The sequence below is a fragment of the Neopsephotus bourkii genome, unplaced genomic scaffold (assembly GCF_033783945.1).
Source record: "Neopsephotus bourkii isolate Nb327-2 ecotype Australia unplaced genomic scaffold, CSIRO-AGI_Nbou_v1 NB_1831, whole genome shotgun sequence".
Classification (NCBI taxonomy): domain Eukaryota; kingdom Metazoa; phylum Chordata; class Aves; order Psittaciformes; family Psittacidae; genus Neopsephotus; species Neopsephotus bourkii.
In genome coordinates this window covers 934,831-962,666 of record NW_026902304.1, presented here as the reverse complement: position 1 = coordinate 962,666, position 27,836 = coordinate 934,831, and the positions used below count along the sequence as shown (strand labels likewise).

The window sequence follows — 27,836 nt, the reverse complement described above, 5'->3', positions numbered from 1 at the left end:
TTTTATACCATGTTGCTAGCATTTTTTTTTTATTATAATTTATGCAGAAAATAGATTGCAGGTATCCTCTAAAAGCAGATGCTTTTTCCTGCTTGGCTGATATTTTTCCTTAAAAGTGGAGAACAGTGCAATTATTTATTAATATTTGTGAAAGTTACTCTACAGCCCCAGGGTCCAAACAAGACCTCAAAGTGCAAAGCATTGTGGGATTCCTGTTGCAAATAACCTCTGCCTGAAGATCCATTGAGTTATGGCCCTGCTCCTGTAACCTGGAGCTGGTTGGTTTGTCTATGGGTAGGTTACAGACCTGGGGCTTCATGCACAGGGTGAAGAAGGGGGGGTGTTTCATTGTTCTCCCTGTATGAGAAGGGAATCCCAGGGATTAAATTCCTTGCACCAGCTCATGCAGGAAATCTGTGGCAGACCCTGAAGTGAAGCCAGATCTCCTGTGTGGCCCTCTCAGCCCCTGACCCATCCATTCTTCCTCCATGGTGTCATGTTGGCCTCCAGCGCAGAAACTTCTACCAGAGGAATTTTCCATTGAGTTCTGCTGCTGATGAGTTTCTTTCTCACCAATAGGTGGAAACTGACAGCCCGGTTTCTCAGGTGACACAAGGAACGGTTCTGCCATCCCAAATGAGGCAGGAAAAACATCACACAGAACAAGGAATTTTCCATAAGAAACTGTACCATAGCAACTGAAAAAGACGTTGAAGCACATTACACTTTCTCATCTTGTTGCAACCTGTGCTTTGATGCAACAGGACATCAGAAAAGTGAAGACTTGGGCTTTCTGGTTTTCTTTTCCTCACTTATTTCCTTAGCCAGGAAAGTGATTGCTTTAACTGGTGCTGCGTGACATAATGAATTTATTGCAAAATTGTGTACGCGTTTCACATCCGTCTCCAAAGCCCATGCCAGAGCCTGTGTTCTGGCATGCATTGTCATGCTATAGCTGGGGAGGGTGAGGGAACTACATCCACAAGCTTCCATAAGAGATCAGATGCTCTTGAAATTGTAGGACAACTGACCCAGTGGGATGCAGATATACTTCCAACAGGCTGGCAGCTGTGCAACGTGTGGCATCAAAATAAAGTTGAGTCACTGAGAAGTAGTGATAAATTAGCTAGGAAGAGTTTCTGTCTTTCTTTCAATCACACCCCAAATATAGTTGTCTAGTGTAACAGAAAATAACATCACCATGCAGAAACAAGTGGCTGTGATGTTGGCTTGGATATGGGCAAATTCTTGCTGTACTAGGAATAGTATTTAATTAAAATGTTGTAAAAACTCTTTAAGGGAAGTCTTTGCAGGGCAGACACCTAGCTTGTACCTGAGCAATGTTTACCTTGTATCTGAGCAGCTGTAACAGGCTGCTCAGGATGAAGAGCTCTAAATTAATAGGACCTAAAATGCCTAAATAAGGAAACAGGAGAAAATCTGATTACTACTACTAATCAACTGAGGTCTGGAGATCAGTTTTCTTTTGAAGTTGTGCAGGTTAGTCATCTTTCTTTTCTCCTTTTTTTAGGGTTCATACTACACCCTGCCCATATTTAATCTCTCCCTTATGTCCAAACCCATTAGCAGTTCAGTCTTGCGCTTCTCCCTGGAGACAATAAACTCTATGGGGTGGATCATCCTTCTCTCCTATATATCTGCAGATATGAATTACTGGGTGAAAAACTGCAGTGCATAGCACATTTGCTCTGTATGTACTGTCTTTTCATTTCAAACTCACCACCTGTCCAATTTCTGAGGTATTTCTGAGGAAAGATGTACCTTTTTTCTGTGAAATTGCATGTTTTAGGTTTCCCTTGATGTAAGTGACAAGCCTGTCACTGATTTGGGAAAGTTGTATCAGATTCCTACAATGTTGAGCTTGAACTAAAAACACTGTAGTGTAGCAGGAGTCATCATGCTGTCCTTACCTGGGGCTTTCAGCAAGGTCTGTATGTTAAAGCACAGTACTGCTTGAGCAGTAACAGGGATAATGTAAATTCTCTACCACTTGATCCTAGCTATTGTAGTTAGCTTTCAACTTGGTTATTTATGAGCAAAAATGCCTTTTAAAATAGTCTTGAGAAGAGATTTTTCCCAATGATGTTGTTTGGCTATGTAGCTAGAATAGACCTCATTAGGATGCTATTTACCTTTTTCCTCCATTTCCACAACAACTGGCATTTCTAATGCCTCCTTGGCACAATATGAAGGAAAATTATTCCAGTGGCTCCTGTTCAGAAATCTGTATTTGTTTACATTTATGAAGGTGTGGAAAGGGAGCTGCAGCAAGTAGTTTTGAAGTGCTGGCTGTGGTATATAAATCCCTGGGGGCCCGTTTATTTTTATGCAGGATGGCACATAAAAGACTGTAAACTAACAACATACAGACTGGAGTAAGAAAAGAATTAGGACACTTAGCTAAGCAATAGACCTCACATTTTCTTTTGTTCACAACAAGTCTTCTTTTTTTTTTTTTTTTCCTTAAATTAGAGGGTGCTGTGGGTTCCTTAATTGCTTTCTTCAGCAGCTTCTCTGTGACTGTTAATCTAGGAATCCACTGATCTTCCCAGTTTACATTTTGTGAGTAAGAGCAGGGCTAGTCTCATGGTGTATAAGATAACACTGAAGGAAATGCAAAAGAAGCAGTATCATTGTAAAATCATTTTTCAAAATGTATTTTTGTCTTCCCAGTTGCATTCATTTTTGACTGTGTTGTAATGCACTTAAACTTTAAGGAGGCCAGAATCTATAAAAATAAAAGAAAGTGTTCATTGCAGCCAAATCCATATCTAAGATCACTTGAGATTCTGAAACTAAGGAAATGATGGCAGCGAGGAGCTTGGGATGTTTTCAAAATATTGCAATTAAGAACTTTGATGGACAAAAAACTTACACTTTACAGCTTTGTGACATTATCCAAATAGAAAGTAATGAGAATTTTTAAAACCTCAACTATTATGAAACAGCTAGATAAGTGTTTCTGGTCCTATTTTCTACGTGGGGGAAAGAACGATAGTCATTAACTTAGCAGAAGCCTTGTAAGTGTTGTTTGCCAAAGCACTGATGACAAATACCTTTTCACCTCTATATGTGTGTCTAGGTTTCAGAAGCAAGAAATGTTGCCTCCTTATCTGTAAAGAAAAATGAAAATCAGTAATGGTTATTTTTGCAGTTAGAGCTTGTTATATTCTTGGAATGCGGCTGAATTACCATTCTCCTAACAAAGAAAATGTTACAACAAGGGAAGAATAAATGTGACAGAATCAATGGTGAAAGCAACTCACTAGCCTCTAAGTTAGTTGAGAGTTGTACATGGAAAACCACTGGGAAAACTACCCAATAAATCTTGAAATTGGTTTATAAATAATTATGTTAGCTTCTGACCCTTTCTCTTCTTAAACTTCTGACCAGAAGGACAGTCTAGAAACACAGAGTGGAAATTGCTTGAGAACCGTTCTGTGGATGTTGGACTACCAAAAGGCAAAATAGCCTTCCAGCTCCATAGCAGGCTTTGGAATAGTTCCTCCTAAAAGCAGGTCTGCACTTGTACTTGCTGGTGGTGGTCTTGCAGGAGGCAGCAGTTAATCAGCACTGCTTGTAAAGTGGTGTGTTAATGTACTGTGGTGACATCTTGTCTGTAGGGCTAACAATAATGCTTAATAATAATGCAACAAAACCTTGGTGTTTTATTCAAGCACAGATGGTGTGTGTATTGACAGACAACACCCATTTTCTTAGCTGCAAGTACAAGTTCCGAGCAACTTGAGTGAAAAATCCAGCTGTTTCACTAGTAAAAATACAAATTATGGTAATTTTTAGTATTACCTTTACTGTTAAGCATGTGGGGTATTACCATTCAAGAATTGTAGCAGCCCTTTGTGTTGGTTACTGCTGCTCAAAATGTTTTCTGAGTACCTGAGTGTATGGGCAGCTGGTATTTATTGCCCTGGGAGAGAACTTGAACTGAAGATGGAAGCGGAGAAAAAAAGACATTTTGCCTGGTTTTGTGCAGACTGCAGTTGCTGTAAATATCATGGTGTACAGTAGTTGGAACAAACCAGTTATGTTTTTTAAAAGCAACAGTCATACAGACACTAAGTGGGAAGTGAACTTCTCTGGTCCGTGCATTTTTGGTTTCTTGCAGAGACTGCCAGAATTACATTTGCATTCGTTTCAGTCTACAACAAGTATTACAGAAGATTTAACTGTAAGTACTTTCCAAATATAAAGAGTGCAGGGGAGAAAGGTGACCTCTATTAAGCTTTTACAGAATATCATATGTGTGTAGTAGCTATCACCATAAAATTAACTGATAATAATTGGTCAGAGCTGCCAACTCAGTCTGCCTATGAGTGTAACACTCTTCTTTAGGTCATGTTCACTATGCTGACATCATATGCCAGATCCTGAATAAAGTTCATTCACCCATTTCTGCCGTTATTCTTCTTGTTTGCCCTGCTATGTGTGTGTACTGCCATCACTCAAAGTTCCTGTCTTGCCAAAGACTGGCTCTGTATGCTTTGGGAAATATGTGTCTCAGGTATCTGCCCAGTGGCCAATTCTCCAGCAACAGTGGGGCTGTGGGAGGGCATCCTTTGATTGAATCACAGCTGGCGTTTTCCTCTTTCTTGGAAGCTGACTGGAACAAAATGTTTAAACCTCTTTTTTCCTCCCTTTTCTCTTTTTTTCCCCCCTCCCTCTTTCTGTCTTTCACTTCCATGCCTCAAAAGGCTGTAACTGGGTTCACTATTGTGTGGTAAGTCAGCAGTAAACTTCTATGTATTTTGCTTCATTTGGGCAGCTCCTTTTCCTAAGTGACAGCTGCTTGGCTCAGCACACTGTAATTATCAACTCAAAACCAAAATGCTTTTAGGTGCTGAAAGCATGTTGGAAGAGACTGAACATGTCCTCAACCCTGTCATGGGCCACAGCTTTAAAAGATCCTGTTTAGCAGTTGGTTGGTTGGTTGCGTTGTCGCTTTTGGTACCGGGGCGCTGACAGTTCATTATTATAGTGGATGCTGTGAGAAGCTGTTGTTATCCTAAAGGAGTACAGGTCTTTGCTTTTTATTAGCTGCTGATGTATCATATAGTTAACTTGATTAATGTATCTGTGTTCATTCTTCTTCCCTAAAATAAAGTTTTATTGATATGTGGGAGAGGACTTATACATGCTAAGGAATATTTATGAAACAGTTCTTTAAACAGATGTCTGAAGAGAACATTGCTGAGAAACCGACCTGTTCGTTTGTTGTCTGTAGTGGAACCTAGGCACTCTCTGCTCATACTTTAAGCCTAACTCCATTTGGCTTGCTGTCTGGACAGAGGGACTACACATTGACTGAGAGACTGGTTCCTAGCTGGTCTGTAGCCACAGGGGCATGCAGATCATGGAATTGCCTCTGATCCACTAACAGGGAAGTGGCCCGGGCTGTATGTTGTGGAGACTGATTGCAAGGGGCTGTATGTAGCTGAGACTTCTCCTCCCTCACCAAACTTCTTTCAGCAAAGGATGTCTCCTCCTTATTTATATTAAAAGTAGAGACACATTAATTTCAGCTGACAGAAGCACAGTCCAGAGTAAGTGGAAAGAGGTCTTTCATATTCTCTGCTAGATCTTTTAGCTGGATGCGTTAGTTTTCATGATACATGAAAATAACATGCAGATCCAAGAGGGGAGAAGAGAAAATACCTTTTTTTTTTCGCCAAGAGAAATTATATGGAAAAGCCCTGCTGTTCCCATTGTGAAGCCACAGATTTACTTTTCTCGCTTTATCCATAGGCCAGGTTGTGTTTTCTGTCAGGACAATTAAAATAGGTACCTATCCTGCTGCTATTAAAAAAGGTTTGAAGTGTTCTTAAATCCTGCTGAGCTATAGTTTAGTGGAATTTACAGAGCAGTTCCAAGTAAGAGCATCACTGTTTGCTTAAGTAAAGCACAATGCAGGGAGAATCTCAGTCTTACTGCTCTGTAGGATTCGGGGAGGTTGTCAGACCCTCGAGAATGATGAGAACCCAAGCTGTAGAAACCTCATGACCTTCACACATGGAATAATTTGTGTTGTATAAGCATATACTTTATGGTCTTGGTCCTTTGGAGGGTGCAGGGTAGAAGAGCCAGGCCAGCAGAGGTGGTAATATGTGGCCAACAATAAGCAGATCTTTTAAAGCCTGAAAAATGAGGCATGTGCAATGTTCATATGGAACCAGGAAGATTTTTTTCCAATGCACGTGCAACAAGACAACAGAAAAGCCACCTTTATTTGCAGTTGTGGGGGACCTGATCCTGAAAAACCCACAGCATGTTCAGTCTTGTGAAGCTCTCTGTGACCGATCATTTGGGTGACCTATAAGGGAGCTCATAGGGCTCTTGTTTGAAGCTATTACAATGTAATAATCTTTTGAATGCATTGTGGCCCCATTAGGAGCGTCTGTTATGGCCCATCCGAAACTAGGAGTTTTCTGGGTGTACCTTGCATGGGTATGGTGTCAGTTACAACAACACTGGGATTCTGAAACTGTAACAGGAGCCAAAGGGGAAATGCCTTAAGGGGACATAAGCCTCTGTAGATGGCATGCCGTAGCAAAGAGGTATGCCAGCCTGTCACTAAAACAAAAGCAGAGCAACAAATGCCTCACCATGGAAGAATGCCGCAATGCTGAAGGACAGCATGTCTGTGAAAGTGAAGAGCCTCTTTTCCAGGTCTGTTTTATAATGGTTTTGCTCATCTCTCCTGTTGCATGGGGCTTTGGGGCAGTATATGGTTACTGCTCACCCCTTGTATGTGCCCAGAAGATAGAGGGCAAACTGAAGTTCTTTACTTTTCACTGCACAGGAAGACTCAAGACTTGTTTTCTTTCCTTCCTGCTGATTTTGTTTCTCAGTGAAACAGGGATCTGATGAAAGGGTGATTAAGGTTTCTTCCTTTCTTTGTTTGCAGTGCCCAGTATCTTCATGTGTCTTCTGGGTCCTCCTCAGAGATAACCAAACCTGTAAATTTTCTCTGTGTTTAAAGGACACTTACAGCCAAAACCAGGAAAGAGGGAGGTACACACAGAATCATAAGGCCAACTAACCACATAGTGGCAAAGCCTTAACTGTGCAGTTAAGGAAGCAGAGACTGAACCTTCCTCGGGGGGGGGGGGGGGGGGGAAGAGTTTACCTCAGTTGTCCCCCCAAAAGTAAAATATGGGCATGCATAAGAGTCAGCCTTTTCTCATGGAAAGCCATGCAGTGTGCTGCAACCTGATAGAACTGTAAAAGTTGCTCTGAAACACAACAAAAATTATTAGGAAAAGGGTAAATAATATGCTTAAAAGTGATGTATAAAAGACTGGGTTCTGTCGTGCTTCTATGGTGTTTCCTCTGTTGTTCCCTTTTCCTTTCATGCACAATTATCTGCAACAGAACAGACCTACCCATCTAGCATAACAGATCAGATGCTATGCCATCTTTTAGTAAAATATTTCAGCGAAAGGTGAAGATTAAGTATGTGCTTAACTTTTATATAAGGGAATAGAATTTGGGGCTGTGATCTAAGCATGCAGTTTATTCCTTCACAGGCTTGAAAGCTCCATTTACTTTTCATAATTCCTTTTGAAAGGCCACCAGAAAAACCCTTCTGTCCTCCCTGTACCTGTATTGAGGTACAAAATTATTTCCTTTTTTTTTTTTTTTAATAAGAAGAGAAAAAAGGAAAGCAGAGAAGCCTACATCAAAAATAGGGCAACCTTCTTTGAACTTCACCTTCATATCCACTTAGGCCAAGCTCGATCTTTGAATGTAAGGTGTTTCTTTCAGATCCTGATACTCAGACTGGCATGCTGGGATGCATTTCAGATTATGCCTGTATCTCTGAAAACAGAAATAGAAGAGTTAACACTTTGAAGACAATATGTTTATTAGTCCTCCTCTCCTTCAAGAGTCTTATTATATGAGATATGCTTCATGGTACTTCCCCATAGTTTGTCAAACACCTCTTTCTGCAGCACAGAAGATCCCTGAAGATTAGTATCATGCTCAGAGAAAGGGTTTCCTGGACTGAGTCAAGAAAAGAGGGATGGTGGTGGGATCATTGTCTCCACTAAACTTAAACATGGAAGCTGGACCAGATTTGCCACAATAAAATAATACTAGCAGGGGTTTTATACAGCAACTCATGCACAATACCCTTTAAGTTTTACAATCATTAATCTTTTGGAAGAAATGGATTGAGATTGGCATTTAAAAATTAATTTTATGTACAACTGCAAAGATAATCTTTGGTCAAAATTCCAGCAGTTTTTTGCTTAAAGCTGATTACAGTGCTGAAAAGCTATTAGCAGTCTGAAAGTAGCATAGAAAGAGGAATGCAGAGCAATTAATATGTGATATTTATTCTGACCATCGAGCACCAAATTTAGCTTTCATTCTGGTGTATCCCAATTGTTTTAGCACATAACAGATCAAATCCATATTTAATACATATTTATAAATTAAATAAAAACCAGTTTTAGGTTGCTAAGGCTTGAAGTGTTTGTGTACCTTAGTTTTTGTATGCAAAGGCAAATTAATGCCTGGAAAAACTGTCAACTTCATTATTCTTGTTTGCCTGAAGGGTGCATTTAGCTCATAAGGCTCATGCATTTAAAACAATGATAGCATTATTATTATAATTCATTATTAGGTAGTTCTTACTTGACTATAAGTATCTAGTCAAGTATGCCAATATGCCTATCTGTAGACAAACTAAGAGGATCTTGGCCAAGTAAAACAAATCAATTACTGTAACAAAATAGTAAGATAAAATGCCTCACCAGAAATCAAGTGTCAACCCCAAAAGACAGCAAACACTTGCATCTCAGCCAGAGAAGGGCCATGCCAGCTACAGCAAAATTAGTTTATAGTGGGCAAGAACTGTCATGCCTGTTCCAGTGCAGGCAAATGGGGGAGGACTGTCACCCCACAAGGACCTGCAGCCCTGAGTCAAAAAAGGAAGTCTCATTCTCAGCCAAGACAATAAAAACTCTGGGGTTTAGAGTATAGATCCTGTGAAGATTTAAGTTGTAAATGAAGCAACTGAAATGTTAAGCTGCAGCAATCACAGATTTATTTATCATCAGATGTAGCTCTTGACAGCTGGGAAGTCCCTGAGAATTATGCCATTCCTGTGAGTGTTCAAAGGTTTGCCTTTCATACATGTCTCCAGTTCTTCCAGGAAGACCACTGTCTGTTCAGCTTGCCCGGTAAATGTCTCCCCAAGGTTCACTTGGGCTCTGACTCATGTGAAAAATCTGGCAAATCACTGGTGGCCACACAGGGATAACTTTTTTACAACTGTTGAATTAAACCGTTCTTTTTCAAAGAAACGAAACAAAATTTAAAGTGATTCAGAAGCCATATTCGTACAGGCAATGTCACAAGACCCAAGTGTCTTTCCGACCTACTTCTTCTGTGTAGGTCTTTCTGACCTAGTTCTGGGAGTCCTCCACACTCAGTTTTCTATAGCCTGTATCAGCACCTTTCATTTAGAGCACGGTACCTGAGGGCCAGGTTTTCTGTCGGCCTATTTTCCTTATGTTAAAGAGGTGTGAATTGAATATTTACTGTGGACTATATGTATGAGAACATGCTGCTTACTTGTTTGTGCTTACAACAGCTGACACTAGTCTTGCGTGAGAATTTGTTGCTGCTGCGTGGTAAAAATTAACAGCACTACACAAAAATGCATAGAAAATAATAAGCAATGAATGTTGTATGGGATAAATACATCAAATAATCAGAAATATAATCTTTGAACTCAGCTGACCTATTTCTGCATCCAGGCAATGCTGACTGGTTAAAAGTAAAAAAAAAACATAGGTGGTCATTGTTGCCTTTTATTGCCTTGTTAGAGTGTAGATATTTCTATGTGCCAAAATTCTACTCTGGCAACAGAATGCAGAAATGTAGAGATGCTGCTGCTGCAGAATGTGATGGCCATTGGGCTAGACTTGCTGTCTGCTGTTAGTAGTGATTTTGTATCCTTCTTCTATGGGATTCTCTCTGAAATTTCACCCCTCTTTTTCTGTAAATGGCCAGTGCTATTCACGTTTGATATTCTATTGATCAATCACTCAGACATTTACACTTTTTTTTTTTTTCTAACAAGATCTTAGAATATTTGAGTCTTAACAATTGCAAGAGAAATGGAGGGAGAAGAAATGAGAAAACTTGCCATGTATCTTTCTGTGGCACCTCATGTCACACCACATGTGTTTTCTGCAGCTGCTTTTTCCTATGCAACTGCAACTAAGTCTTTAATACTACCTTACTTGGTTACCTGCCGTCTTGAAGATACTAATTCTCTCTTCAGGGTCATGGCACAACACATTTCATCAGGACTGTTCCAAATGTGTACTGCTAGCAAAATTTTCAATGGTATCTTAGAAAGCAGGCTCAGCAGATGATTTAATTAGATGTGCTGTGGATATGCAGCACGACAGGATCTTCTAGTGTTAGTAGTTCAATGAGCAGTGACTATGGAGCTTGTCTGCTGCCCGGGAGGCAGTGAGTCCATGTTGCAGCCCCTATGTAAAGACAGATCTCTCTTCTGCTTTCCTGTTCTCATAAGGCACATGGGAACACATCTGAAACTTAACAGCACTTGTGATATTGTACCTGGCTGAGGGGTTCAAGATGAGAAAAACACACGAGTGCCACATAACTGTGCGTTTTTTTGTGCTCTTTAGGAAACCCAGCCTCAAAAGGACCAGTGCGATCTTTGGATGTGCAGAGATAGATTAAATGTTTTTGTCACAACCTTGTGGAGTGTGATACAAGAATGTGGCTTCCAGCTGGGAAAAACAACTGCAAACCACTTATTTTAAAAGATTGTTGAAAATTTTTCTAGAGAAGAGCCGTGAAAATTGGTGAACTGGAGAAAATGTTTTCCTGGGAGGAGCTTCCATCTGTTTGCCTTTTCAGGGAGAGCAAGAAGCTTGTTGATATGTATACTTAATACTAGATCTTAAATGGCCACTCAAGGTATTAGAGAAAGTCTTCTAAAACCAAGGGAGGGAAATGTAAGCCAGACAAGCTAAAAATGAAGAGACAGTAAGGCACGCATTTTTATTAGCAATGAAAGTGATTACACATTAGGACAAGTGAATGGTTCAGACTTTCAAATTGAGACTGGAACAGCCACCTTCGGGAGGCAGTCTCCTGCCAAGCACAGGTCTATGATTTAACTCAATATTGTGCTGATGTCTATGACTTAACTCAGTAATATAGGCAGAAGTCCAGTTTACGTGGTGTCATGGTCAGATGTGGTGGTAAATTGTTTATAGACCTATTGTTTGTGACAAAGAAGAAGACACTTTCACTCTGCCAGAGCATTTCACTTTTTATTTATATACAGAAACATTTTAATAATCTGTACTGAATGTCCTGCTGTCAGTGGCTTGAATCAGTCACATCCACTTCAGTGAATTCAACGTGGTGAGGTGATCCTGAGTTGCCTGTTTTGCTGAGACCCATTCCAAAAATGTGGTGTGACCCTCTCTTTTCAGCCTCACTGTTGAAGGTAGGTTACCTGTGGAGTGAAATCCCATGCCTCCAGATAGTGTTTGCAGAATAAGGCTTTGATATGTTACATCCAGTAACGATGTGCTGTTGTCAGTAAGTGAATAACCCACAAGTCCAGCTCTGTTGGTGGGATGTCTCTGAGACCCCGAGATGAGAAGAGACCCCTTTTCTGCAGTTGTGTTCCTTGTTGTCAGTCAATTCTCTTCAGTCATCTGTGGGAGCCCTGTCTCTTATGGGCACAGCTGTGTGGTAATTATTTAACACCATGGCCTCTTTTCAGCATTTACCCTTGTTTAATTTGCTCAGTCTCATTTCATATTTTATGTTTCAGTTTTCACTTAAGTGTTTGAACTGGCTTTAGCTTTTAGCTTATTATAACATATTTTTACAGTAATCAGACAAGATCCTTTAAACCAGGGAATGTAAGCTCTTAAAAGTACAAATGGCAGCTCAAAGGCAATCACAGTTTGAGTGAAAAGGAGGAAAATACATAGCTGCCCTTAGAATGCTTGTGTATCTTTGCCTGTGAGAAAATGTTATGAGACCACTTCTTTAGTAATTCAGTTATGCCACCTCTCTGTCCAAATTATATTTTGTTTCTTCAATGTAAATCCAGGATATTCTCCCGGACTTCACCAGAGATAATTTGCTCTATCCTTATATTAGTTGAAAGCAGATTTTGACCTGAATTCTTCAGTGTATCTTCTGCTGAAATCTCCTTTCACTGAAGATTGTATTATTATGGCTGAGTCCCTGAATTTCCTCAGCTTATATTTCCATCACAAAGTATGTACTCGATTTACTTACATTGTTCTTGTATTTAATCTCTCTGTCCATTTAGTCACACTTACTGTCATTTTTTATTTGTTTAGTAACTCGGTACAGCTCAGAAAGGTAACAGGGATAGACAGAACGTGACAAGTTGCAAATATATTCTGTGCAGATCTCATCTGTAGTTTTCTGTGTTTTGGTTATGACAGTTTGGCTTATCAGATGGGCTGTTTTGTATAAGAGCATTTAGCAGCAGCTGTAAGTGTACTACAGAGAAATAATTGATATGTTTCTTATTTATCTTTACCATATTGTTTGTGAAATCCTCCAGGAACTTCACAAAAACCCTTCATACTGTAAGGCCAACACCAGGGTTCAAAATGGAGAGGATCCACACAAAATTCACACAAAATTCGACTGTGTTCATCACCAGGTCTTTGCAGCTGTGGAGAGAACCAAGTTAAGAGCTGCGTCTGCTGATGCCAGTAGGACAGGATCTCAGCCCTAGTCCCTGTCTCTGGGTTTCATGGGCATTTTTTAAGACAGTGGCAATGGCATGTCAAGCTGAACTTCTCTCTCTAGGAAACGAAGAGAAGAATCCTCCCAGTGATGCTGGTCAAGCAAAGAGAAAGAGAAAGAGAATAGCTCCCCAAGAGGAAGGTTTCAATGGCAAGTTTGGCAGGGGATAGGGGTTGTACTAATTTCCTAGTAAACATTTTTTAAAGCACGGGTCATGAGCTGTAATGCGCTTGTGCTGAAGTGGCATGCCAGGGCAGCAGTCCTCCTCACACGTCTGCCTTGTGACCAGTATTAGCAGAAGCAAGGGGTGCCAGTTAACATGTATCCATAAGGAAAATGTGTGTTTTGGTTCAGGCTTGTCTTGTGCTGACTGCATTTTATGCTTTACTTGAAAAGCCAGTGCTGAGGAGGAGACGAAAATACTGACTGCAGGGGAGCTTCTTGGGTAGCTGGCCAAACAAAGCATGTCCATGTAAATGTGTCACCATGATAAAACTTAGTCTTATGTTAGACCAGATTTTGACAAGAGTAAAAATCATCGGTAACTTGCAGTCTCATTTCATGAGTACTTGACATGCGGCAATGCCCCCCTGCCTGCAGCCACCAGCTGCAGGAACAGGAGCAGACCCTGAAGGATCTGGTATGGCATGGGGAAAAGCCAGCTTTCCTTACTCTTCTCCCAGAAAGTGGTGGGCCTGCTTGCATTTCTGGCTTGGGTGGGCTTGGGTTTCTGACAGGTGCCAGCTGCATCTGATGGAGGTCTGCTCCTCAGGCGCACTGGAAGCCAGGGAGACTCATAATGGACATGCCTGGGGACATCACTCTCCCGGCTTGCTCCAGCACTGGGCTCTTCTCACATGCACGCACACAGATGCGAAGAGCATTTATACATAGTGCTCTTGGGTTATGTTGCCATAAGCTCAGGGTGTGGGACACACCTATTTTACTCTCATAGACTGTGGGCCTTTTGTCCAAATGCTGGTGATAGCAATGGGGACAGGCTGTGCCATTCATTCCCACTGCTATTACCAGCAGTAGTCCATCTTTTAGTAATACAGGCAAGGTGGTTTCTGTGCAAGTGATCAGCCAGTCAGGAACAGGCATGTGGCCAATGTTGAAGGCATGACATAGTCTGCATCTGAATATATCCTGAATTATGGTAGGGTTCAGCCCTGATCCCTACAGTTAAGCAACCAAGGTGAGATTAATGCCTCTGGAGAAGCCATCTTGATGCCTGTGAACCACTATTAACTTCACTGCGTTCAATATTTAAGTTGCAAATAGAATTTGTCCAGGCAGGGTTAACTTTCAGTGTTTATAAAAGCAGCTAAATGCACTGAGTTTAAATTCATCAGGGAATGCTGTCTGGTTTGTACAATTTCAGCAACACAAGCTGTCAACCCTCTTGAGCTGACCAGTTAAACTGCCCTTGAAGCTGCTTTATTTAGCTTGGATGTTGTAAATTGATAATGTATTCTAAAAAATGTGGTGCAGTCTTTTAAATATTAAATATTTTAATGGAAGCTTGTGCTGAAGGGAAAATGTAAAATCAGTTGAACAAAAATGCTAAAGGACTTTAATATCTAAATCGATTCTGGGCAGCAACTCAACTAAAGCTCTGTCCACTATGCTGACTAAAACATTTGTCCATCTTCTATTTCTTTTACTTCAAAGCAACATTCTAAATCACATCTGTGAGAACAAAATTTTACCTTACTGGAACTAACTGTAGTAAGGGACAGAGAGGGAATGCGGTTGAACAAGTGATAAGAGTACCAGTGAGTAAGATGGATTTGGTTGAAGGAGGGCACATTTTGTCTTCTTGAATTAGGTTAATTTTAAAACTTTTTGGCTTTGGAAGAGAGTTCAGCTGTTATTAGAGGTACAAAAATAGAAGTAGTGTAAAAAAGGTATGGTTTGCTTTCTGATTCTTCACCTTGATGTTTTAAAAAAGCAGCAGTGGCTGTTACATGTGCTCTGTAGTGGTCATCCTAGCACAATGATAAATAGCCTTTTCCCGGGTGATTCTTAATTCCATGTCTTCTTTTGCAGGAAATACTTTTGCAACAAATTCTTTTGCAGCTCTACTCTCCAAATACAGATATCTTAACTTGGTCTTTTTGGACAAGGCACTAATGAATGACACGTGATTCCTTCCATGACACGTGCAACACTCTTCATGTGTCTGTAAGCATGGACCCTGCCCCATCCTGGCCTTGCAGCTCACTTATGACCTCTGTTTTGTCTTCTCTTCACAGTTGTGCAACACATCAAGCGCCATAATATTGTTCTCAAAAGAGAACTGGGAGAAGGAGCCTTTGGGAAAGTATTTCTGGCGGAATGTTATAACCTCAGTCCAGAGCACGACAAGATCTTGGTGGCAGTGAAGGTAAAAGAATCTAGGGTTTCCATCATTAATTTACGGTCGCAACTAAAGCTATTTTATTTGTAAATAATCGTGCTTGCCTATTCCGTAGCCCAGTGTAACTGCTCTGATACATGTAGAAAGACTCAGAAGGCTAATGGAGCATTAAGAGAATGCGATATTTAATATTGGGGTGGATTATAAAATGAGAGCTGGATTTCATAAGGGAAACAGGGGAAGCAAACTGTTACAGAGGGGCAAAATCTTTGATGCTTTATCTAAAATATAATTAGTGAAAAATAATGTATAGGTCATTAAAAATACTTGTGATATCTGTGTGTCTAGAAAAATAATCAATTACCAGCTAAGGGAATAGGTTATATGCATAATTGCCAGTCAAAGAAGGCCTTTCTTTTTCAGGCTTGTGCCATTATTTTAGTCATACACTGAAACTATCTGTGAGTAATTGTCATTAATATTCTGCCAGGAATTTTATAACAAACTTGTGGATAATATTGTCATCTGCTGTTGAACACTGGTTGTATGGAAATCCAGAAACCATAGTATGTCAGACCTGGAGAAGTGGTTCTTGATTATACAGCTCCAGTCAATTCTCTTTAAATACAGTCCAGAGGAGGAAGAAACTACATGAAAATAGCTATAACCTTGAAGTTCCAAGTATACAGAATCATGTTCACATTTCTGGGTGGAAGAGGGAGAAAAAAACCCCAACCAACTAACCAAAAAATAATGGGATTTGTTTGTTTTTCCAAAAGAGCACAGATACATGGTGTGCTGGGAATCTATCAAGGAGTAAGATTTCCAGCTTGCTCTCAGAGCTTGGATGCCAAGCCTGCTTCACCATACCAAACCTCTTTGTCCCTCAAAATGGAAGGGCTGAGGTTGGGTGTTGTCCTCAGCTACGGATGTATGCTAGAAAACAGTATCGGTGAAACTGCACTCTTACAAGTCTCCCTGGCAACAATTTCATATCCATCTGTAGAGTTCTGCCAAAAGCTGAACAAGGTGTCCAGTGTTTGAAATATCTCATTAAATGCAGAGAAATACACATTTTGAATTTGGGCTATGCCTAGAGATTGGAAAATAATTTTGCCTAACCAGTCACAGTTAGGCAACCCTGCATACACTTATAATCAAACCATACAGTAAGAGAAGTCGAGTAGATCATCTTTCTGAATTTGGAAACAAGAAACAGAGTTTTGGATTTGGCAATGAAAGAACACAAAAGGAGGCTGGACTTGTAGACTGCTTTGCTACTCCATCAAAAGTAACAGGTTTTGAGGGTTTGCCAAGGTTGCAAGCTTTGATACCTGGGAGTTGTGTGGCCAAGTTGACTGGTGAGAAAAAATTAGGTCCTGAAGAGTTATATCATAGACTGCAGAAAGCAAAAGGTAGGAGATGGCAAAACTAGATCTGAATGACGTTTCCACTGTATTTTGGTGAAGCTAGACTGGAAATTGCTTTTCCTCTGTCACTTCAGAGAACTGCTTGAAAGCAGGATAAAAGTCTTCCTATTCACTTGCTCCCTTTGAAAATCCTGACCGAACGGAGCCTAGCACTTCAGCTGTTAAATGCTGTGCCACGCTTACTGTCTGCTGCTATTTCTCAACATAACTCACAAGGAAGAGCATTCAGCCTTTAAAGGGAGACATGTCTCCATGGATCTGTGTGACAAATTTATCAGTTTTCTGGACCCGTTTTCATACTTCTTCTTTTTTTTTTTTTTTTTTTTTTTACCCAAATCCACTCTCTGTAGTGTCTTTAATAAGGATCTTGCAAGCAGCTGTGGGAAGAATGACCTCTGGGGACAGATAATGCCCATTTAATATTTCTCACATTGGCTCTTGAAGATGTGACTCTGGCTGCCTTCAAAGAGTGAATCTTTTGGTGAACTGTACCATTCAATTGATCCTCGTATAACTAAGGAGTTGTTTGCCTGGCACTTCTCTTTTTCACTGTGGTAGCAACGGTAGCTCTTAAGTATCTTCCAGTCACAGTGTAGGTCATAGGGTGGCACCTCACCAGTGCGTAGCCTGAGAACTGTGTCCAGACCTCAATGCTGAGCACAGGGTTTGGCAGTGAAAATATGTGATTTGGGTTTTTTTCGTTTTAGAGGAGGAGACCTGGATACCAACAGCAGAGGGTAGCTCCTCCTGGCCCACAGCAAGGGCTTTAGAGAGCTTCACCCTTAAGGGAAAAGCCCCAGCACACTTGTCGCTGTGAAACTGATTTTGTGAGCCCAGTAGGAATATGTACTCGGTGAGGAGTACGTCAGTGCCAGAGGGATTTTGGCAGCAAGGAGATATGGTCTCACCTGCATGGGATAGATCAGGGTATCTGGTGGTCCCCAACGGCTTCCTGTGCCTGCTGGTTGCTGGGCTGCTGCACGGTTTGTGCCTGGCCCTGGGCATCACATTGTTTGACTCAACATGAATCCTTTCTGACCAGCTTGTATCCAAAATGCTGATGTTGCTGCAGCAAAGTATTTAGGAGCTAAGAAGTCAAGAAAAATCTGCAAAAAAATATAAAATCACACTTGGCATAAACAACTCAAAGTGCTTGAGCTTTTGCTCCTTGGAAAAGGAGAAAGAAAATCTGCTTCAATTTGTTTCAATCACGAGGCTTTTGGGGGGAAGCACTGAGTGGAAATGCTTTCTGTGAGTCAAACCCTGTGAGCAGAGCCTAACCACAGGTTAATCTGGTTGCATGGGCACTGTACTAGCCTTCCCCCTGTGTGAGTTAGCACATACCAGAACACCATTTGCTGCAGGCAGTTTCAGAGAACAGAGGGTGGAAGAAGGGAAAGTTACAATTTCTTTCCAAGCCATTTTGCCACGCTGCAGTGGCTCTTCAGGCCTGCATAGGTACTGTATCCTCATAGGGTGGATCCCTAGGCATAGTCTTGCAGTAGTTTAACCTGTCCAGAGCTGGAGGTGAGGAAGACTGTCAAGACGCAGTTTAGCAGCTGCCTCTGGCATTCATTCTAGGGATGTGCTTCGCTTGCAGGATGCCATATTCATGACTTGAAAAACATTTCCACAGTACCTGCAGAGTAAAAACAAAGGTTTCAAATCTTTGGGTCTTCAGTTCAGAGAAGGCTCAAAACCACGCCTTCATGTCTTGAAGAAATATAACACTTAGCACTTGTATGGTGATGGGGAGTGGTAGTAAGGATTTCTTGGGTGGGCTGAAACAGCATAAAGGACAGCTGTTGTGAGAGTTTCATTACCAAGTCATGCTGATGTTGGTGAGAGCCATATCCCCCTGCTATTCCGCTGACTTGCCTGTGTGGTGTCAGGGTGGACTAAGGAGCTGGTGTTTTGCACTTGATACAGAACATAGGTCTGCAGACACCAGATGGTACACTGACGTGGGTAAGGAGTCTGAAGGAGAAATAAGCATGGGTTGGTGGTTTGGCTGTTACAGGGATGAACTCAGTAGATGTGGAGCTCCTGTAACAGCCAAGGTGTCCCTCTGTTGCCCAAGGGAGATTGTCTCTTCTCCTTAGCTTTTGGGCTGAGTGGTTGGAAAGTACATGTGGTTGTATCTCTTGGGAAAAACTCCTTTTGACTGGTGAGAGTGGTTTGTATGCAAAGCATGGATGTACTTGTCAGTAATGATAAGAATAATGAATATGTCTTTTTCGCTCTTTGTGCTCATATGGGTTTATTTTTGTTTTATTTTCTCGCACTGAGAACAAGCTAGATGCGTTAGTCAATGTCATTTCTGTGTAAATTCTATGTACTATTTTTTTTTTTCACTTTCCAGTCCCCTCCTTGCCTGTGTCATATGTCTCTCATGCATTGTGTCTATTCTGCGCACTGCATGAAATAATGAAAAAGGGGTTCTGCAGTGGTGGGTGACAGAAATTCAAGTCACCCCTTTATAGTAGAAACCATGCCCGAGTTTTACCTGGGTTTTAGACCCTTCTGCATTTTGGTGTTTGACAGAAATGTGTAATTACCATGGCAACTGCTCTGTCATATGATAATTTTGCTGTTTCTGTAAGATAAAAAGTGTCTTCTGAAATATACAATATGCCATCCTCACAGGGCAGAGCATTTTTGCTGTCTTTCCAGGGAAAGAGCCTCCTGGAAAGAGATCAGCCCATGCTTCTCCCTGTCATTTTTTCCCAGGTTGCTATTATTTAAAGATTTTTTTATATTAATTTTCTGATTCTGTTGCTGTTGAGAAGAATTACAATCCAATTGCTTTACACATTAAGCCACTAGAGGAAACTCTAGTGACAACAGAATTATTCAGGGTGATTTCATTCTATACCATAGATTGGACTGCGAGTTGGTGTCTGTATTATGTTAAAGCATTGTCCCAGAGCCTAGCAGTGTTGGAAGATGTTTTTGTTCCAGTCCTCACTCAGTTCAGTTGTGAATGTGTGAGGACCATAGTGGGGAGTCAATTTGATATCCACATGAGATGATACAGACGGGTGCTTGTTAAGTTTTGATGATGTAATATCCTTGTTGCATCATTATTGGTATAAGCTGTGGAAGAAGGTTTCTGGGCCTTCTTAACACGTTAGGTGCATGAGTAGGTCCCTCAGGAAAGGGACATCTGTGGCATGAGTGATTTCTGTTGCCTCTAGGATCCATAGAGCCCAAAATCCACAGGGAAAACCCCTGAAACTTGGTAGATGGCTATCCAGTCTGCCCTGCCCCTTGTCTCCCCATCTGAACCTTTTTATGGCAGTTGTTCATTTTTCAAGACCTGTGGTTTCGGTTTCACAGGTGAAGTGTTTTTTCAATCAGTCATCTTTTAGTCCCTTCTTCACACATGCAAAAATACAACACTAGAAAAGTGGACAGTGTCCCAGTTAAAGAAAGAGCTTGAACAAACCATGACTAGTGCAGCCAAAATCTGAGTATGTTGGCAGAATGATTGCACAGTATCAGTGTATTCTGTGTCTGTTATGATGAATAAGCTTGCTCTCATACTCTGTATATGATTCATGGTGGAAAATAAAGTGACTAGATGGTCAGGAAAAAGCATGTTTAGGAAAAACAATACCACTACTTTTGTGTTTTCTCTTTGTATTAAGTATAGGTGTAGCTAAATCCAGAGGTACAGGGTGCAGGCATCAGTTTCTGTGAATACTAAATTGTGAACATTAGTAACCTGATATCTTTCTCTAAGTGTTTTAAAAATATTGTTTGAATTAACATAGTATAACCACATAGCCTTTTGAAGGTAGAGCCTAGCAGTGATTTACTGACAATTATAATTATTCCTCATATAACTGGTGTCAGAACTTTTGTTTTGCTTTGGTTTTTTGTGCATGAAAGTGTTCTCTTGCTCAGCAAGTACAGCTCTTAAGAAGAGATCTGAAACTGTCTATGCATGGCAGTTATATTAGCATTATTTCATTATACAACTTTTAAGCCTCCTGTATAATCCAGTGTTGATATATTTCCTTCAAAATGAAAATATACAAGAGTTTAGAGCTGTATAAATAAAAGGGTATGAGAAAAATTCACCCACCAGAACTACGACCTGCATGTAGGTCCTCTCTGTCTATTAATTTAGGATTGATCCTTCAGTTACTCATGCATATGCACAGTCTTAGGCATGTGACTAGATTTACTGAATTTCAAAGGAGTTTCTGGCTGAAGTCTCAAGTTGTAAGTCCTTGTCCAGGGACATACTGTTTTATAAACCTACTTTGTGTATAGCACACCACAGGGGCAAACATCAGCAACAGCAACATTAGTAATACATAATGTATCTATGTTCCCGCTAAGTATTTCAAGCAATGAGAGTTTTATTTTAAATTACTTACAAGAAAGGTAAATATCAAAAAGATGCTAGGGTTTGCCTGAGTTAAATGCTAAAGGATGTGAACCAGCTGTTTAATAATATATTTTTTTATAGGATCAGTTTATTTGTTCTGTGCTTGGAAAACACTTGGCACAGTAAGACCATGATTATTCCTCATCCTCTCATAAGGAAAATTCTTGTTTGGGATAATATGTGGCAGAAGAATTAAAAGGGTACTGCCATAATTTTTATTACATTTAAAGATCACATCTGCATTTCTAAAAGAGTTATTAAGTACTTTTTCCATTCTTCATGCAGTAGTATAGTCCTTATCTTACCCTTACAGCACCATCCCTCATGTTCGCTACCTACTGCAAATATATCACCTTCCTTAAATTTCATCTTTTCTGACAGACACTGAAGGATGCCAGCGACAATGCCCGCAAGGACTTCCACCGCGAGGCAGAGCTGCTAACTAACCTGCAACATGAGCATATTGTCAAGTTCTATGGTGTTTGTGTCGAGGGTGATCCACTCATCATGGTCTTTGAGTATATGAAGCATGGAGATCTTAACAAATTTCTCAGGTAAATGCATGAACACATACTTTGCTGCTGAGTTAGAACTGGGTAGAGAAGGTAAGTGTTATTGGTATTTAATGTCTAATTAACCTCCACCACTGGAAAATGCCAGCAACAATCTATGAAACTCTCATCTTGTGTATTGGGGTGTGGGGCTCATTGTTCATTGGCTATTTGAAAGTACCATGAAGTCAAGACTTATGCTTTGCAGCAAAAAAATAGGAATCAAAGAAATATTGTTTTAAATATATTTTGTGTATTCTGAAATGTTTGCTTATAAATCTTACAGTAGGAATCATTTTCTTGCAGGCTTTCTGGTAGCACTTGGAAAGATCCCACTCAACACCTATCGCTATGTGTAGGCATCTAAAAGCTTTTGAAATCTAACCCCTTTTCTCTTCCCTCATCTCAGTATTTTGGAAAGACTTCCATTAATCTGAAGCAGAAAAGCTGAGCTGTGGAAACTTCAGTGCAATGGAAAATGCTGCATCTTGGGGTCAGGGTTAGGACTTTATTTCAGAAAGCTGTTCAGGAATGTGTATTAGAAATTGAAATTTTGTAGCAAAGCAGTCATAAATAAATAGATGATATCTAAGGTTCACAATATTAGGTAACTTGGGAACCAGGAAGTTATAAACAGTGGCTCTGTGTATGCCCCATTTCCACTAGCCTGCACTCATGGACATAAAAACAAGCAGTTAATAAACAGCTTTTGCTCCTATGTAAAAAAAAACATTTGCACAGGGGACTGTTCTTTCAGGGTCTTCTCTGCTGTTTTCATCAAAAGATATCACAAAGGCCTTTCAGTGTACTGAGATTTCTCCTGCTGAAGATAACTAGGGGTACCACTATTTTGGAAAGGTACCTCTGACGAAGCCCTAAAACAATCAGAACTGATGTCCCTTTAAACAGGTTCAGATTTAATAACTGATTGAAACAGCTAGTGACTGCTAGTGTCACCATTTATGCATTTTTGATCACCTATGTGAAATGAGTTTGCTGTCTTTCTAATGTCTGCTTAACAAATAGCCACACCAAAGCAAATGACACCGGCTAGCGTCCTCCCCTATTGGCAGGGCTGCCAGGTTTGGCAGGGAGACCAGGGCCTGAACTGGGGATGCAGGGCAAATGCTACTACTTTTCCCAGATTGCTTATCTCTTTGGCAGAGGATATATTGCCAGAGCCATGTTAGGGCATTTACATTTGCCTGCTTGGACCTCTGCTGTGGATCAGAAGAGAACTGCAGTCTTCTAAGATGCCAGCGCCGTAGTTCTTCAGCGCACTGAATTTCCATTAAAAGAAGCCAGATTTGCAGCTGATAAGAAATAATTTCTGATTTTGTAATACTTACTCTCTGATTCTTTTTGTTTGGACTTTCTTACCTCATAAGTCTTATTTTGAATTATTGTACAGAAAGATAGTTTAGCAGACAATATATTTCCTACCTTAGGTCTTCTCTTTTTTTTTTTTTTTATTATTAATCAGCCCTTGTCTTTAGAACGTAAAATGATTGTGACAGGACATGCTGTTAAACTGAAGCTCCAATTTGTCATTCCTCCTGCATTTGCTGCAGCTTGCGCTCCGAATCAAAGGGCCTTCTACAAGGCTGTAAGAGCCTGTATTTCTTACCCTGCAGCGCCATCAAAGGCTGCTGGGGAAAAATGAATCCAAAATTTAACCCAAATGAACCTTGCTGCCTGCATGCAGCTAAAGGCTGCTTGAGATCTAGGACTAAAGCTTCAAAGTCTTGCTTGTACTGTGCTTTTTTGGACTCGTGGAGGCTGATACGGATACAAAGAAATTTCTGTCAATGTTCCTTGTTGTCTGCAGACACTGAGGAGCACGTTATTTACAGCCAGCACCAAGAGGACAAGTGAAGTGGGTGGAATCTTAAGAATAATCCAAAAGTTTCATTAGATACAGACCATGTCCTCAAGGAAGCTAGAGAAAGTTGAAGAGTTCTCTAATTTGGTGACTCAGATCTTTATGTGCAAAAGCAGTCATTAAAAAATTCAGGCAATGAAAAGGCACAGTGCTTTTCAATAGGAATTTGCCTGTGAGTCTTGGCTGGAGATTTCATACCCTCCTGTTTATTCCCCACAACCTGTTTCAGTCGAATAGCTGCCTGTATGTACCCTGTAGCAGAGCTTCTTTGTCTGGTACCAGATGCAGTCCCAGCAACGCTACACACCCTCCTTCATTTCTTTCTCGCATCTGTAATTTTGATCATGAGGTTCTTCCCTTGGGGCAATTTTAATATCATATTTCTAATACGCAATGTCAGATTTGGTCTCACAGGTTTTGATTAATTTGCAACTCCTTCCCCAGCTCCTGTGCCCTTCCCCTAGGGACAAATCAAGGCCTCAGCTCTACTGATTAGAAAGGTGATTCTCTGAAACTCCTCACTGTAGGAAGGAAGAACTTCTAAGAAAAAAATAAAAATAAGTTCTATTAAAAAAAAAAAGTTAAGGAGGGAAGAGGAGAAGTGGTCTCTTAGAAGGACTAGTCTTCATGAATGGAATAAAAAAGGCTCCTGAAGGTGCAGAATAATGGAATGGATGGAAAAGAATATTCAGACTATTCTAAACTGTATCAAAGGTATGATTGCCGATGACTTCAAGAATTGGATGAGTTTTAGCTAATAATGCTAACTAAAAAAATGTTGTATGTGGGAATATTTGTATCTGTATCTTCAGGATCTTAGGATGTTACACATGCATATCAAAGCTAACCTAGTTAGGATGGGTGAAGCACGTGTTCCAGTACATTGCTGGGCTTTCCAAGTGCAAAACATCTCTCCTTCTGCTGGATTGTATAGAACTTCCTTATTAATCAATTGATAATTGCATCTTAAAGACTTGCTAGATCTTGAAAAGCTTGAATTTCCGAAGCTGTTTAGTTGTTCCAAGTAGTGTGTGTTCTGTGTCCTCTTCCCATTGTAAAGAATTGCCACCTCAGCCAGGACTTGGTGATAAAATAAGCAAAAATGGTTTCCTGCTGGGCATTTAGATAGGAAGGGTATTAGAAGCATCAATCTAAAATTGCTGCCCTTGTTTCTTAGATAGTGTCTCAGAAGGAGGCTGACTTTCTTCCTTAAGAAAAGACGGAAGGGTCAGTGGCCTCTCTCCCTTGAGAAATCGAGGAATGCTAGTCACAGGAAAAGTGATGCTGTACATGCCACTTCATTGCCTTTCAAAGGTTTTCCTCAGTTACCAAACGGCTATATTTTGCTAGTCTGTCTATAGAAAAGATTACTGAAATGGAACCAGTTAAACTGGTATTTTTGGGCAAAGTATTGTGAGCCTGTGCCTTGTGTCTGTAATATATCACCTGTTGTGTAATGCTCTTCACACCACTTGTCATTCACACAGCAAAGGAAAACAGTAAATGAAAAAAGACAGGATATAAGTTTTCCCCTGTTTCACCAATGAATTCATAGCCCTTTTAGTTGTTAGATTTGAGCGAGTCAGTTGTGTGGGTTTAGGCTCACTAATGTGCTTACTTCTCCAGCTTACAAGTGGCCTATCACTTAATCAGTTTGCATTTTGGTGCAGGGCACATGGACCAGATGCAGTACTGATGGCAGAAGGCAACCGTCCTGCTGAGCTGACCCAGTCCCAGATGCTTCACATTGCCCAGCAAATCGCAGCTGGTATGGTTTACTTGGCGTCACAGCACTTTGTGCATCGGGATCTTGCTACCCGCAATTGTCTGGTTGGTGAGAACCTGCTGGTGAAGATTGGGGATTTTGGGATGTCTAGAGATGTGTACAGCACGGACTACTATAGGGTAAGTGAACTGCTGTAATGGATAGCAACCTAGACGTTGTTCAGTCATCTTACCCCATTCATATTAATGATTATGCTATTACACCTCACCATCTGCCTGTTGGGTAATTTACACCCTGGTATATGGAGAATGTCATTATGAGTTACAAAGTTTTGATAAATGTCAAGAAACTAACCAGAGTAAGATTGGCATGTCTTGTTGTGTGTATATGTTGGCTTTACATCCTAATGATAAATCGCAGGAAGGTCTTTTTCTCTGGATAGAAACTTTTGCATGTTTGCTTAGCTTTAGTGAAGTCACAGCAGCAGCAGATAAAAAAGGAAGAGTGGGCAATGAAATTTGGCCCAATACTTGGGATTTATTAAAATATGTTCTTATATATTGCTAAGACAAATGGAAATGATGAGGCACTGGAATAGGTTGCCCAGGGAGGTTGTGAATGCTCCATCCCTGGAAGTGTTCAAGGCCAGGTTGGACGAGGTCTTGGGTAATATGGTTTAGAGTGAGGTGTCCCTGCCCATGGCAGGGGGGTTGGAACTTGATGATCTTAAGGTCCTTTCCAACCCTAACTATTCTATGATTCTAACATTCAGATATTTTATGTTTCAGTTTACTAGAGGTGTAAGTACTGGACAGCAGCACTGGACCAGTTATTTTAATCAGTAAGAGACTTGGTGAGAAGTTACTATATAGTCAGCACCTGAAAGGCTTTCAGTAAGTTTCTCTTGCCTTAAGCCAAGTCCTTGGTCCTTATTACACTTATGGTTGCAGAATTGTTTTGTTGTGGGTACAAGTAGACCATTGAACTTCTTCATTCTGCCTCAGGTCATTTTTCCTGAGCTTGGTTGCCCTAAAATGGTCTATGAAGTTTGAAAAGGGCTTCTAGGATCACTAAGATGGCAGGAATGTGTGCATTAGTTATTGTTGTTGGTGTCATCTTTGTATGATGCGGCAAGTCATGTAGTTGAAAGCATTTGCTGTTTGCTGCTACATTTATAATTTCATAATTGGAACTGAAGCTATCAGGTGTTCATGACTTGCAGAAGGTAATCTGTGGCTGAAGTGTTTATACATCCCAGAGTTTATCCTGTGAGATCTTGTCTTACACTTGGCATCTTTCTGAACATTTTCTGTATCTGCCTCTCATGTGACCTGTTGCCAGTGAATTCCTTATTGCTAAAATGAAGGCCTCTTCCTTAGCCCCCAGTTTGGGCTGCTGTGTGCATAAAGGAGAGTGTCACTTTGGTGTCAGTACTAGTAAGATGCCTGGAGAGAGATTGTCCAGCTGAGGCTGGACAAGGCAGAATAAGATGTATACAAGAGTTATTTTTGAATGTTATTTCACTTAACAGCTGAGAAGTAACTGTTTCTGCTGTTCTTTGTCTTTTCTTTCAAAAGGCAAACCTAGTATTTAGTAAGCATATGACCCAGGTTCCTCTGACATTTTGTTATTTGGAAACTTGGCACTTCAAGTTATTTGGTCAATGTAAAACAAGCAAGACTGCACTTCAGAACTTGGAAAAATGCACAGAATAGTAATCACTGCCTACCTCTGTTTGTGTTTGCAAGGACACCAGTGAGCATCAATGGCCAGGGTTTCTTGATTTTGCAGCCGAAATATGAGCAATACTTGCTGGGACAGGTGATGTGTCTCTTTTCTGTATTTCATTGAGGATGGATTTGTTTATCATGTTTGTCATTACACTAAAGAATGAATGTCTGTGCATAACAGTGTTTGCAAAGGTCTTGCAGTCAGTAGCAACATTTTTGAACAATAAATGCTCTGCTTATTTTTGGCAAATATTAGTAACTCCCTGCTGGAGGAAAAGCTACCTGCAAAACAGGATGAAGCTAAGTAATCATATGGTCTTCCTGGGGGTGACAAAGGCATGACACAGGCATATCACAGTATAATGACTTTGGCATCATCTTACCTGCTCATGTACCTCTGGGTTTAATCACTGAGTCTTAACACATAAGCACAGAAGCAAAGCTTCTACCCAGTGAAGCACAAATCTAGAATAAGATCCATAACCTGGAGAAAGCGGGGGTTCACCAGAGAAAATTTTGCATAACCTGGCTAGTCTTGGGTACCTCTCAAAGGACTCAATTCAAAGGGTGCACTGCATTTCTCACTGCTTCTTGCACAGAATCGCTCTCTTCTTCCCTTCCAAAAAAAAAATTCTCTCTTTTTTTTTTTTTTTTTGAGGCCGTGGTAGTATCTGTGGGTGTAACACAGGAGAAGAGGAAGTAGTACGAAAAGGGAAATGTGGGAACAAATAAGGCAGGAAAGGTAATTTCAGAGAGGTGTCAGCAAAAGACAAGTATGAACGAAGGTAGAAAGAGGTTGACAAGAGTAAGAGGGGGTGAATGAACATGTGAAGTAACATGGGGCCGTCCAAAATGATGGTGTAAGCTTGCAGCATGATGGATAGGTATAAAGATGGGTAGTCACTTACTCTGCAAAGTA

At 40.6% G+C, this 27,836-nt stretch overlaps 1 protein-coding gene across 3 annotated transcripts in view; it reads left to right on the top strand.

Moving 5' to 3' along the window:
* Positions 1–27,836, top strand: part of NTRK2 (neurotrophic receptor tyrosine kinase 2) — a 211,545-nt gene that overhangs the window by 133,700 nt on the left and 50,009 nt on the right. For 2 of the 3 annotated variants that reach the window (XM_061343932.1, XM_061343931.1), the window contains 3 exons: positions 15,096–15,226; positions 21,410–21,582; positions 25,132–25,366. In XM_061343932.1, the coding sequence (XP_061199916.1) occupies positions 15,096–15,226; positions 21,410–21,582; positions 25,132–25,366 (539 nt within the window). Of the gene's footprint in view, positions 1–579; positions 4,432–15,095; positions 15,227–21,409; positions 21,583–25,131; positions 25,367–27,836 lie in introns of those variants that run through there. The other variant, XM_061343933.1, reaches the window with a different exon arrangement.